The sequence below is a fragment of the Thamnophis sirtalis genome, unplaced genomic scaffold, assembly GCF_051295495.1.
Source record: "Thamnophis sirtalis isolate CommonGarterSnake01/CBP01778 unplaced genomic scaffold, rThaSir2_p1.2 scaffold_2, whole genome shotgun sequence".
NCBI lineage: Eukaryota > Metazoa > Chordata > Lepidosauria > Squamata > Natricidae > Thamnophis > Thamnophis sirtalis.
In genome coordinates, this window is record NW_028261382.1 from 45,733,381 (window position 1) to 45,746,340 (window position 12,960).

The 12,960-nt window shown below is 49.0% G+C and overlaps 1 protein-coding gene across 1 annotated transcript; it reads right to left on the reverse strand.

Moving 5' to 3' along the window:
- Positions 1 to 6,764: 6,764 nt before the first annotated feature.
- On the reverse strand, positions 6,765 to 9,697 carry CCDC85B (coiled-coil domain containing 85B). Its single transcript, XM_014060546.2, has one exon. The coding sequence runs from the start codon at positions 9,565 to 9,567 to the stop codon at positions 8,911 to 8,913; it is 657 nt and encodes a 218-aa protein (XP_013916021.2). The 5' UTR covers positions 9,568 to 9,697; the 3' UTR covers positions 6,765 to 8,910.
- Between the last annotated feature and the right edge of the window lie 3,263 nt (positions 9,698 to 12,960).

Genomic DNA, 12,960 nt, shown 5'->3' on the forward strand with positions numbered 1-12,960 from the left:
TTGATCATGTTCAAGAAACAAAATTATATATATATATATCACCGTTTTAAAGTCATTTTTCACTTTAAATGGCCTGTATTTTTAAAACCAAGAAGAGAAATTTAAGACGAATATAGATTTATTTTTCTACAATGACCGCCGGGATGACGTGGGACGTAGATTGTCCAGAACTGAAGCTGGTTGGATATACTGTATATTGTTATAAACATACACATTTTCTTTTCTTTTATTTCTCCCTGATGCCTCATGAAAGTTACATTACAAGGGACGTTTGGACGAAGCCGTGATTGCTTCGTGCCGTTTTAAATGCTGCTGCTTGATTTTTGATACAAAAATACATATTGTCGTTTCTTGGTGTCTTCAAACCTCATGGGAATTAATTGGAGTTTAGGGTTGACATTTAAAAATAAATAAAAAACGGCAAAGCACAGAACTTAACCATCAGAGATCAGTGAGGGATAAATTCATCTGTTTTTTAATTCTGCAAACTTTATTTTTTTTAAACATATGCTGCAGTGATTCACAGCGCTGGAAACAATCCCAGATGTGTTGTTTTAGATGGGTTGGGAATCCCCCCCCATTTTTGGCTTAACTTTTTCTTGAAAATAAACCAAATATTGCTGCTAGACCTCATGAACTCTATCGGTTTGGCCAGGGATACTATCTTAAGCGTAGGACGGTCGTTTTGGAAAATGGAAAGACGTAAAGATTCCACGGAGAATTGCATCTAAAAACGGTAGTTTTTCAACTTACGACCGCAGTCTTCATGGCTAAGGAAGGCAGCGGTTAAGTAAGTCATACCTGATGGGGTTGATAAGCCAATTGCTGCCATTGTTAAATGAATCATACGGTCATTAAGTGAACCCAGCTTCCCCGTCGATTTCGCCAGTGAAAAACCGCCCAGGAAATGAATTAAATTGAACCGAACTTTAAATATGGCCAAATGTGATTCGACCCACAAGGAATTCTCCGGCGATCCTGTGACTCTGGAAATGCTACAACCATCATAAATACACGCCAATTGCGCCAAGCACCTGAATTCAGATCACGGGGACGACGGGAACATTGCCACGGTCGTTAACTACGAGAACCAGTCCCTCTTTTCAGGGCCGTCGTAGCTTCGAAGACTTGCCGAAAGGATGGCTGCAAACCGAGGACTATCTGATTAACCGCCAAGTCCAATCCGATCGGCGCTTTGCCTCTGCCAATTTGAGCCTACAACCTCACGAGGACTAGCTGCCCGCAGAGCTGGCTGCCATAAATTGGTGACACTTTAATGCCCAAGCAGGCTAAACAATATTCCGTCTTGCGTAACCCATTTCAGCCTCGCTTCCCGAAGCTGTAAAAGGAAATTTCAAACGGACCAGAGAAGCGAAAACAAAAAAAGAGCATTTTGACTCATTTGTCCAATGTCCATGATAGAAATAATCTTTTTTTCCAAGGAAAATCACAGCCAGGAACCAATGCCGTAATCCCAGCTGAGTCGAAAACTTTTGTTTACAATCCGGGTTAGGTTTCCAGCATTGCCAAAAAATAAAAAAATAGCACGTTTCCCATCTCTTGCATGCCTTTTCCCTTGTCTCTGTTGGGAAACCTTTTTTTTTTTAAATTAAAAAAAAATCTGTACAAGGCGCTTTAGGATTAAATGTTTATTTGGAAAAACGGGACTCATTAAAAACAAACACTATTGCAGCAGGAGTGTGTTGTGTGTGGTTTTTCAGCTTCTGTGAGCGTTTTCAGCTCAGGGCGATCAAGCAGAGGGAATGGATTTCTTGTGGGGGCCAGCCGAGGAAACAAAGTGATGGATAAAAGCCAGACATTTTGCAGAAACTTTTCAGAAACTTTATCCGCTCAACGTTCCCTGTTTCTGGCCGCATTCGCACAACCAGTTTCCCCGAGTAAGTAGAAAATGTAACAAATGCTCTGTCCTAACCACTGGCAATAAAAATTACACCAGATATAAGCTGGGAAGATACGACCTGGTAAACTCACTCTGTCAAGGACTTAAGAGTCCTCATCTCAAATTAACTAAGCCCCAGAACTCACTATAACAGCATTTCCCAAAAGGCATTAAGAGTTGTTAACCTAATTTTGCAAAGCTTCTTCTCCGGTAACATTGCATTGCTAACTAGGGCATACAAAACCTTTGCCAGACCAATCCTCGAATACAGCTCGTCTGCCTGGAATCTACACTGTATATCGGACATTAACACAATCGAGCGAGTATTTGACAAGAAGAGTCCTCCACTCCTCTGCTCACCCTTAGGCCACCAGGCTCCAAATTTTGGGCTTGGACAATCTGGAACTACGCCGCCTATGGTGTGACTTAAGTGTAGTACACAAAATTGTCTGCTACAACGTCCTACCTGTCAACGACCACTTCAGCTTCAACTGCAAATAACACACGGGCAAACAATCGATACAAACTCAAGGTAAACCGCTCCAAACTCGATTGCAGAAAATACGACTTCTGCAACAGAGTGGTCAACGCCTGGAATGCTCTACCTGACTCCGTTGTTGCATCCTCAAACCCCCCACAGCTTCAACCTCAAACTGTCCACCATGGACCTCACCCCGTTCCTGAGAGGTCCGTAAACGGGGCGTGCATAAGCTGCACCAGCATGCCTTCCGTCCCTGTCCTACTGTCCCCATTTATTTGTACCCATTTCTTTCGTTCATATCCGTGTTTCTATATATACCTGTTCTCCCCTACATGGTTGACAAACTAAAGAAATGAAATAAAGAATAGTTCAGATTGGGGGCGAGAATCCAACCCGTTGGCCTAGATTACAATTTGTGTGTTGTTTTGCAACGATGATCCCTGGGTCGAACAGGTTGTGTGAATGCGGACTCTCACAGGTCGAGGGGGGAAAAACACACACACACACAAACACACTTTCTGCTGCCTTTAATCTGCCACTTCTCCTTTTCCAACTCAGATTAACCGCTTTCGTTTCGATCTAACTATGTCAGGAATCCCAAAGGGCAGACCAAGGAATCTCTCCATCCGGTCACGTTGTTGACGGTCAAGATTTCCTTTATCCGAAACTAGGATCCGGCCACCTGTTTCCTGGCTGGGAGACCCTTTGTCTCCATCCAGGCTGGGCAGGAAATGTCAGGAAGGCCTGTTTGTAACCCTGCTCAGTTGCGATTTTGCAAACAGCCGTGGTTCCCGCTTTTGCCATCCCCCAGAGCAGGGGTCACCAACCGTTCGGACCTCAGGGACCACTAAATTTGTAATTTTAAATCCCGCGGACCACTAATATGATCTGCCTAATGAGCGGCTGGGTGGGCGTGGCTAGGTGGTCATGTGACTGGGTGGGTGTGGCCAAATTCATGTCACTCACGTCGAGGGGTACCTCGCCAGCCTCTACTTGCCCCTCCCCTCCCAGCCCCTCCTTGCCCCCCCGCCCGGGCTCCTTAGGGCCCCCACTGGAGCTAAGCAGCCACGAGGAGAAAGAGTTGGCAAAACAGCTCAGTTCAAATTGGATCTGGCCGAGAAGGAGGCTCAGCAGAAGCACCTCACTGAGGACTAGGAGCATATGCTTTCCAAGCAGAGGGAAGACCTGCGGGAGTGCAAGGCCAGGTGCCGGCGCCTGGAGGCTCAGCGGGCTGAGATGGTCAGCCAGTTCCAGGCCATGATGCAGTCCCACTGGAACGAGGCCCTCCGGCTCTTCACCACCAGCGAAGCTTCCCTCCAGCCTTCGCCCAAAGCCCCCCACCAGGAGGCTGAAGCAGACCCCGTTAGAATTTCTGCCCCCCTCCGACCCACCCAAAAAGACCCCGAAGGGGGAGACTCTCTGCAGCAACACAAGCGTTCATTGCACGTATCCATCCCAGGGGCCATAGTTTGAGGACCCCTGATTGAGTGCAATATCAAAAAATGCAAATAATTTTTGGGTGGACCACCAAAATTTTCTCACAGACCCTCAGTTGGTGATCGCTCTGGTGGCGAACAACACATCTTGGGCTGAACCAAGATTCTGAACAAACCACTCGTAAACCCTGTTGTGTTCGTTAAATGCGGGGTGCCCAAACCGAACCCCCATTTCAATTCGTACTGGCTAAAAATGAAGTGGGAAGGGACCTTAAGGTTCCTCTCGCACATATGTGCTAGTCGTTCCCGACTCTAGGGGGCGGTGCTCTTCTCCATTTCAAAGCCGTAGTCATGGGGCCGGCATTCGGAAGATATGGGGAAACCCACCTGGCCCATAGAATTGCCAGGTGTCGGACACAACTGAACTGATAACATCTCCTCTTCCTCAATCTGCTAAGGTTGGACATATGTGATACAGGGTCTCCTGCTTGAGCAGGGGGCTGGACTAGAAGACCTCCAAGGTCCCTTCCAACCCTGTTCTTCGCTCGGAATAATAGAGTTGGAAGGGACCTTGGAGGTCCTCTAGTCCAACCCCCTGCAGAAGCAGGAAACCCTACACCATTTCAGACCAATGGCCGTCCAATCTCTTCTTAGTGTTGGAGTATTCACAACTCCTAGTGGCAAGCTGTTTCACCGATTAATAGTTCTCACTGTCAGGGAATTTCTCCTTAATTCCAAGTTGCTTCTCTCCTTGATTAGTTTCCATCCATTGCTCCTTTTTCTGCCTTCTGGTGCTTTGGAGAATACTTTGACCCTCCCCTCTTCTTTGGGGCAGCCCCTCAAATATTGGAAGATGCTCTCATGTCCCCCCCTAGTCCTTCTTTTCATCAATCTAGCCATACCCACTTCCTGCAACTTTTTAATATGTTTTAGCCTCCAGTCCCCTAATCCTCTTTGTTGCTCTTCTCTGCACTCTTTCTAGAGTCCCACATTTTTTTTTTAATATTGTGGAGACCAAAACTGGATGCCGTATGCCAATTGTGGCCTTATCAAGAGATATTCAACACTTACAAGAATACAAGAATATAAGAGCAGAGTTGGAAGGGACCTTGGAGGTCTTCTAGTCCAATGAGAGCATCGGACTCCATTTTTCATATCTGTAGAGTTTTTTATATTCGATTGTTTCTCCATCATGGGACAGGTCTTTCTGTAACGGAGAAGGGGGGGAAAAAGAGACCAATGGGATTTTCACGCTCTGAACTAAATTTATTCTGTCGTTGTAGAACCCGACATACAGGTACAACAGTTTGCCTCCAGGAGTCGCAGTGGCTCCGTCACTGGAGGGTTTAAAGAAGAGACTGGACAGCCAGTATAGAATAACAGAGTTGGAAGGGACCCTAGAGGTCTTCTAGTCCAACCCCCTGCTTAGGCAGGAAACCCTGCATCACTTCAGACAAATGGTTATCCAACACCACCTTTAAAACTTCCAGTGTTGGAGCATTTACAACTTCTGGAGGCAACTTCTGTTCCAATGATTCATTGTTCTAACTGTCAGGAAATTTCTCCTCAGCTCTAAGTTGCTTCTCTCCTTGATTAGTTTCCATCCATTGCTCCTTTTTCTGCCTTCTGGTGCTTTGGAGAATACTTTGACCCTCCCCTCTTCTTCTTAGACCCTCCCCTCTTCTTAGAGCCAAGGTGGCGCAGTGGTTAAATGCAGCACTGCAGGCTACTGCTAGATCAGCAGGTCAGCGGTTCAAATCTCACCGGCTCAGGGTTGACTCAGCCTTCCATCCTTCCGAGGTGGGTAAAATGAGGACCCAGATTGTTGGGGGCAATATGCTGACTCTCTGTAAACCGCTTAGAGAGGCCTGAAAGGCCTATGAAGCGGTATATAAGTCTACTGCTATTTGGGGCAGCCCCTGAGATATTGGAAGACTGCTATCCTGTCTCCCCTAGTCCTTCTTTTCATTAAACTAGACATCCCCAGTTCCTGCAACCGTTCATGTTTTAGCCTCCAGTCCCCTAATCCTCTTCGTTGCTCTTCTCTGCACTCTTTCTAGAGTCTCAACATCTTTTTTACATCATGGTGACCAAAACTGGATGCAGGATTCCAAGTGTGGCCTTATCAAGAGATATTAAACACTTACAAGAATACAATAGCAGAGTTGGAAGGGACCTTGGAGGTCTTCTAGTTCAACCCCCTGCTGAAGCAGGAAACCCTATATCATTTCAAACAAATGGCTATCCCATATCTTCTTAAAGACCTCTAGTGTTGGGGCATTCACAACTTCAGGAAGCAACTTCTGTTCCACTGATTCATTGTTCTAACTGTCAGGAAATTTGTCCTTAGTTCTAAGTTGCTTCTCTCCTTGATTAGTTTCCACCCATTGCTTCTTGTCCTGCCCTCAGGTGCTTTGGAGAATAGCTTGACTCCCTCTTCTTTGGGGCAACCCCTGAGATATTGGAAGACTGCTATCCTGTCTCCCCTAGTCCTTCTTTTCATTAAACTAGACCTACCCAGTTCCTGCAACCGTTTTTCATATGTTTTAGCCTCCAGTCCCCTAATCCTCTTCGTTGCTCTTCTCTGCACTCTTTCTAGAGTCTCCGCATCTTTTTTACATCGTGGTGACCAAAACTGGATGCCGTATTCCAAGTGTGGCCTTACCAAGTCATTATAAAGTGGTATTAACCCTTTACGTGATCTTGATTCTCTCCATCTGTTGACGCAGCCTACGATTTTGTTGGCTTTTTGGGGAGCTCACTAGGACTCCAAAACCCATCTCCACGTTACCGCCGCTGAGCCAAGTACCACCTCTCCTATACCGTACCTGTGCGTTTGGCTTTTTTCTTGTCTAAATGCTACACAGCGACCATCCCCCATTATCTGTGTCCATTCCAGGGGGAATAATGCGAATCCGCCCGCACAGAAATTCTCCCTTCCAGCCGGTCAGTTTTTAAGAGATTTATTAACATTCTCAGTTTTCAAGGGGAAGAATTGGGACCTTCCTTTGTTTTTTTGTTTTTTTTCCCAAAAAGATTTAAGGGGCCTCTTTTTCCTTTGCCCCAGCTCGGGATTCCAGGCGTTATCAATTCAACCAGATGTTGTTTCCTCTTTAAAAGAAAATAAATCCTGCCACCCGGCTTCGCTTGGGGCTTGTGGGGGGAAAAAATTGGCAATACAACAAGAGGAATTTTGGCAATCGGCCTTTCTCATCCTATTATTTAATTTCGGTTTTAAAAGGGGGGGAAAAAAACCCCACTCAGGCCTCTTTCGCGGACACCAACGTTCTGTGATTACAGGCTCATTTAGCAACCGTTCAAAGTTACGACGGCACTGTACCAAGTGACTTACGATCGTTTTTCACACTTATAACCATTCCAGCACCTCTGCGTTCACGGGTCAAAATTCAGAGCCTTGGTAAAACTCATATTTACGACGGTTGCCGGGAGGGAGTCATGTGAAAGGAAGGGGGGGATGTCACTCAGCATCTGCGACCGGAATAATAAACCCCATACCATCATCTGCATTAAAAAAAAAATCCATTTTGGCACACCAACCAAGTGGCAAGGAGTTCCTCAGACCACCTTCCTTTAAAGCTCCACCTTTGAGGTTCCCAAAGCTGGATTATTATTATTATTATTTTTGAAATATTGCTCATCGGAAAGAAGGAAAAAGGGTGGGACCCCCTCTCTGCATATATTCTATCGAAATCCAAAGCCCCCCCCCTTACTCCTCTCTTAGGTTTCCCTGGGTAGGAAGGGCAAGAAAAACAAGGAAGATTTGAAACGCTAGCGATCCATTTCACGGCCTGCAAAATTCGGTTTAAGAGAAGGCCCCAGCCACCCCACAAATTCTTAAAACTGGGGGGGGTATCTTTGCATCACAAAAGGCACCCATAAAATTCCCATTTCCCTCCACCCCGTTTGACGTTCAAACCTCGGCATTGTCAGAAAGAAACTGGCTCAAATCTTTTAAGCCACGGAATTACATTTTGAAATAAGTTTTTTTTTTTTGGCAATTTTTCTGCCCCCTTCAGTCGCCTTTAACAAGTCCTTTTTGGAGTCCGGGATCTCTTGGCGGGGTTCCTGGGATCTTGTTCTTGCGGGAATTAAAACGCGGAATCCTAAAACGGCAGGGAGAATCGTCCCAAGGGAATCGGACACCCCTTTTTTCCCCGTTCCTCCTCCCCCCCCCTCTCCACCAATCCTGTCCAAATTCAGGAAAGAACTACATTCGTTGAAACGCCCAACTCGGGACAGCGGGAATCAAACTACAAAATAGCGGTTCCTTCCTTTTGCAAAACCTCTCCCCCCCAAATTTGCAAGCTTGTTCGGTCGTCGGATGTCGAGCTCGGTTTTTCCCCGGCAGGAAAAATGCAGAGTGCAGGCCGATTTCTCCTCGTCGGTTTCGCCTTTCCCCCACCCCCAACGACCGCCCTGCAGGGTAGGCCATCCGGAGGATGTGCAACGGCATTTCCGATCTCGACGGAGGAAGTCGGGGAAGGCGTGGCGGAAATGTCACAATCCAAACCGCTTGTGTTTCCATTCGGATGAGGAGTTGGGGGGGCAAAAGGCCACTAGCAGGCCACGTTTAAGCCAAGGGGTGCTTTTCCAAAGACTCCTGCGAGACCCCAAACCTTGCTACTTTTCTTATTCAAAGGGGATTTATCCACCTGTAGATGAGTGAAGGAGGACTGATTTCCTTCTCTGCTTTTTCTGCCCAGCCGCCTTCACCCCATCCAAGCGCGGGTTCGAATGATCCCCAGATCATTTGAATGATCCCCTTTTTTGGGGGTGGGGGAAGATCAGAAACCGTAGAGGTTAACCAGCCTGCGGGTGCCAGCCTCCCCCAAACGGCCTCGCTTATGCTATGCCTTCTACATTCAAAAAATCATCCCCGTCCAGGAGTCCTGTGTGATCCTGAAGCTGGCTGCGTTGGCAGCAATGCCGCCTTGGGATGGGGATTAAATCCGGGGAAATTGGGGTCGGTGAGTTGGCTGGCTGGCCACCCCCATCTTCTGCCTTCCATCTTTCTCCCTCTGCTTCTTCCCACGCTCCCTCCAGGCTGCCATCCGTCCGGGGCAGCCCCGGCTTCACTCGTCGGGCGAGCAAGCGGGGTGAGGCTGATCGGGGCTGCCCACGCTGCCCGTGCTGGAGCTGCCGTCGCCCAGATCTCGGGGTCCGCAAGGCAAGCTGAGCTCCGACGAGCCTCCTCCGGGGCTGGGGCTGGCATCGGGCCGGGCGGCGTTGGCAGAGGAGGAGGAAGAGGAGGCGGCCGAGGCGGCGCAGTCCTCCAGGGCCAAGCAGAGCTCCTTCAGCTCCAGGTTATCCTGCGCCAGCCGCTCCTGCAGCCCTTCCAGGCCTGCCAGCTTGCGGAGACAACCGGCCACCTCGTCGCGGAGCCCCTGCGCCGCCTGGTGCCCGAAGAGCTGCCAGTGGCGGGCCAGGCGCTTGGCTTTCAGCCGGTCCTCGTCCAGGAAGCAACAGAGGTCGCGCAGCTCCCGGTTCTCGCCCTGCAGCCGCCCGTTGACGGCTTTGAGCTCGCGGATCTCGCGCAGGTGCTCCTGCAGCTGCCGGTTGACGCCCTGGATCAGCCGGCCGCGCTGCACCAGCGCCGCCAGCTTCTCCGCCTCCTCCCGCCGCAGCCGCCGCACCAGCTCTTCCTTGCTGCAGCCGGTTAGGTCCTCCGCCTCCTCCTCCGGGGCAGCGGCGTCGGAGGGCGGAGGAGGCGGCGGGGCAGCCGGGAGCATCGCTGGGCTTCAGCCCCGGCCGGTGCAAAGCGGAGGGGAAGCCGAGCGCTCAGCCCGGCCGGGCAGCGGCATCTTTGCAAAGGCGGCGCGGGCGGAGGAGCGTCGGGATCTCTCGCCAGCCTCCTCTTCCTCCGCCGGCACCGGGCGCTGCGCCTCCGCCGGCCAGAGGCAGGTGCAGCGGAGGGAGAAGGGCGCCTGCGCGGCGGAGGAGGGGGAAAGAGGGAGGAAGGAGGAGGGGATTGGGGGATTTGGGGGGGGGGAGGATGCCCTGTGGGTGGGTGGGTGGGGGAGTGGAGGGGGAGGACGACGGCGGCGGGGGTGACGGGGTGGGGTAGCATCGCTGGGCTTCTCCAAGCTGGGGGAAATTGGGGAGTGGGTGGGTGGGAGGGAACGGAATGGCACAGCTTAGCATAGAACAGAACAGAATAAGGGGAATAGAATAGAATAAGGAAAACAATAGAATAGAAATAGGAGAAATAGGATAGGATAGAAATAGCAATAGCAGTAGACTTATATACCGCTTCATAGGCCTTTCAGGCCTCTCTAAGCGGTTTACAGAGAGTCAGCATATTGCCCCCAACAATCTGGGTCCTCATTTTACCCACCTCGGAAGGATGGAAGGCTGAGTCAACCCTGAGCCTGTGAGATTTGAACCGCTGACCTGCTGATCTAGCAGTAGCCTGCAGTGCTGCATTTAACCACTGCGCCACCTTGGCTCTTAATAGAATAGAATAATAGAATAGAATAGGAGAATAGAATAGATTTCAGAATAGAATAGAATAGGAGAATAGAATAGAAATAGGAGAAATAGGATAGGATAGAGTAGAAATAGAATAGACTAGAAGAATAGAAATAGAATAGAAATAGGAGAAATAGGATAGGATAGAATAGAAATAGAATAGGAGAATAGGAGAATAGAATAGATTTTAGAGTAGAATAGAATAGAAATAGGTTAGGATAGAATAGGAATAAGAGAATAGGAGAATAGAAGAGAATAGATTTCAGAGTAGAAGAGAATAGAAATAGGAGAAATAGGTTAGGATAGAATAGAAATAGAATAGACTAGAAGAATAGAAATAGAATAGAATAGGAGAATAGAATAGAATAGAAATAGGAGAAATAGGATAGAATAGAATAGGAGAATAGAATAGATTTCAGAATAGAATAGAATAGGAGAATAGAATAGAAATAGGAGAAATAGGATAGGATAGAGTAGAAATAGAATAGACTAGAAGAATAGAAATAGAATAGAAATAGGAGAAATAGGATAGGATAGAATAGAAATAGAATAGAATAGGAGAATAGAATAGATTTTCGAGTAGAATAGAATAGAAATAGGTTAGGATAGAATAGGAATAAGAGAATAGGAGAATAGAAGAGAATAGATTTCAGAGTAGAAGAGAATAGAAATAGGAGAAATAGGTTAGGATAGAATAGAAATAGAATAGACTAGAAGAATAGGAATAGAATAGAATAGGAGAATAGAATAGAATAGAAATAGGAGAAATAGGATAGAATAGAATAGGAGAATAGAATAGATTTCAGAATAGAATAGAATAGGAGAATAGAATAGAAATAGGAGAAATAGGATAGGATAGAATAGAAATAGAATAGTCTAGAAGAATAGAAATAGAATAGAAATAGGAGAAATAGGATAGAATAGAATAGAAATAGAATAGAATAGGAGAATAGAATAGAAATAGGAGAAATAGGATAGGATAGGTTAGGATATGAATAGAATAGAATAACAGAGTTGGAAGGGACCTTGTGCCCTTTCCCCAGTTGCAATCCTGATTAAAGTTTCTCCTGCACCCACCCACCCACCCACTCCGGGGTCTGGGACCCCCGAGCAACCTTCTGCAGCTTGGCAAGGTGGGGGGGGGCGTGCATGGAAAGAGGGGCGGGCGGGATGCGGGGAAAGCATCGCCGGCTTCTCCAAGCTGGAGAAAATTGGGGAGTGGGTGCGTGGGTGGGTGGGAAACGGAGCTGCCTTGCGCTCTTTCCCCGGTTGCAATGCAGATTGACGGTTCTCCCGCACACTCTGGGGACTGAGACCCCCTGGGACCCCCCCCTGCCAGCCTCCAGCAGCTTGGCAAGAGCCGGGCAAATGGATTCCACCACCAACGCCCCCCCCCGTGGTTTCCACGCAGGGATGCGGGGTTGGGGCAAGGGGCGTGGGTAGGTGGGGGAAAACGGAGCTGCCTTGCATGCAAAGGACGGCGGGAGGAAAAAGCATCGCCAGCTGGGAAAATTGGGGAGTGGGCGGGTGGAGGGAAACGGAGCTGGCTTGCAACCTCCCCCCCGGTTGCAATCCGGGTTAAGGGTTCTCCCGCCACCCACCCACCCACTCCGGGGTCTGGGACCCCCTTGACTTCCTCCCATCAGCTTGGCAAGCGGATTCCCTCCGCCCCCGCCGTGGCTTCTGCGCAGGGATGCGGAGTTGGGGCAGGGGACGCGTGGGTAAGCTGGAAACGGAGCTAGCTGGCACCCTTTCCCTTGGGTTTGCACGCCGGATTAGGGGTTTCTTCGGTGCCCACCCACCCACTCCGGGGTCTGCGCGCCTTCCGCAGCCTGGCAAGCAGTTTAGACTTATATACCGCTTCATAGGGCTTTCAGCCCTCTCTAAGCGGTTTACAGAGTCAGCATATCGCCCCCAACAACAATCCGGGTCCTCATTTTACCCACCTCGGAAGGATGGAAGGCTGAGTCAACCTTGAGCCGGAGAGATTTGAACTGCTGAACTGCAGATAACAGTCAGCTGAAGTGGCCTGCAGTGCTGCATTTAACCACTGCGCCACCTCGGCTCTGAATCTAAGCGGATTCAGTCCACCACTGCTGTGGTTTCTGCGCAAGGATGCGGGATTGGGGCAGGGGGCGTGGGGTGGGGACGGAGTGGGAGGGGGTGTCATGGGGGATGCTGTAGAACGGTTGCCCGGATGGGGAGTGCGAAAAGGACAATCCGAGGGTTAGGATTCCGTTTGCGATGGAAGGAAGGACTGGCAACAGTGGCCTGCCTGTGGTTGCGGGCAAGCGAGTTTGCTTGAAGACACCGGGGTCTTCTGGATGGGCACAACGGGGTGGGGTGGTGAAACATCGAGGGGTCATGGCTTCTGGGCTTGGTCTCCGAAAGAGGCTGGAGAAGGTTGCCACCTTCTGCTGTTTGTGGCTTGGCCCCTGTAGCTTTGGGTCGTGTGAACTCTGTTCAGGAAGGAGGTTGTGAGAATCAAGGCCCTCCGCCTTCGTCTGGCTCCAAGGAGGAGTAATTTCCTTTGCATTTCGTGGGCTCCGAATCATTGGCGCCACATTTGGCTGGCTCTCACACTTCCTGCCTATCAACCTTTGTGTTAAGTGAGCCTTGTCTTGCTTTGCAGGATTCGATCCCAGATCTTGACT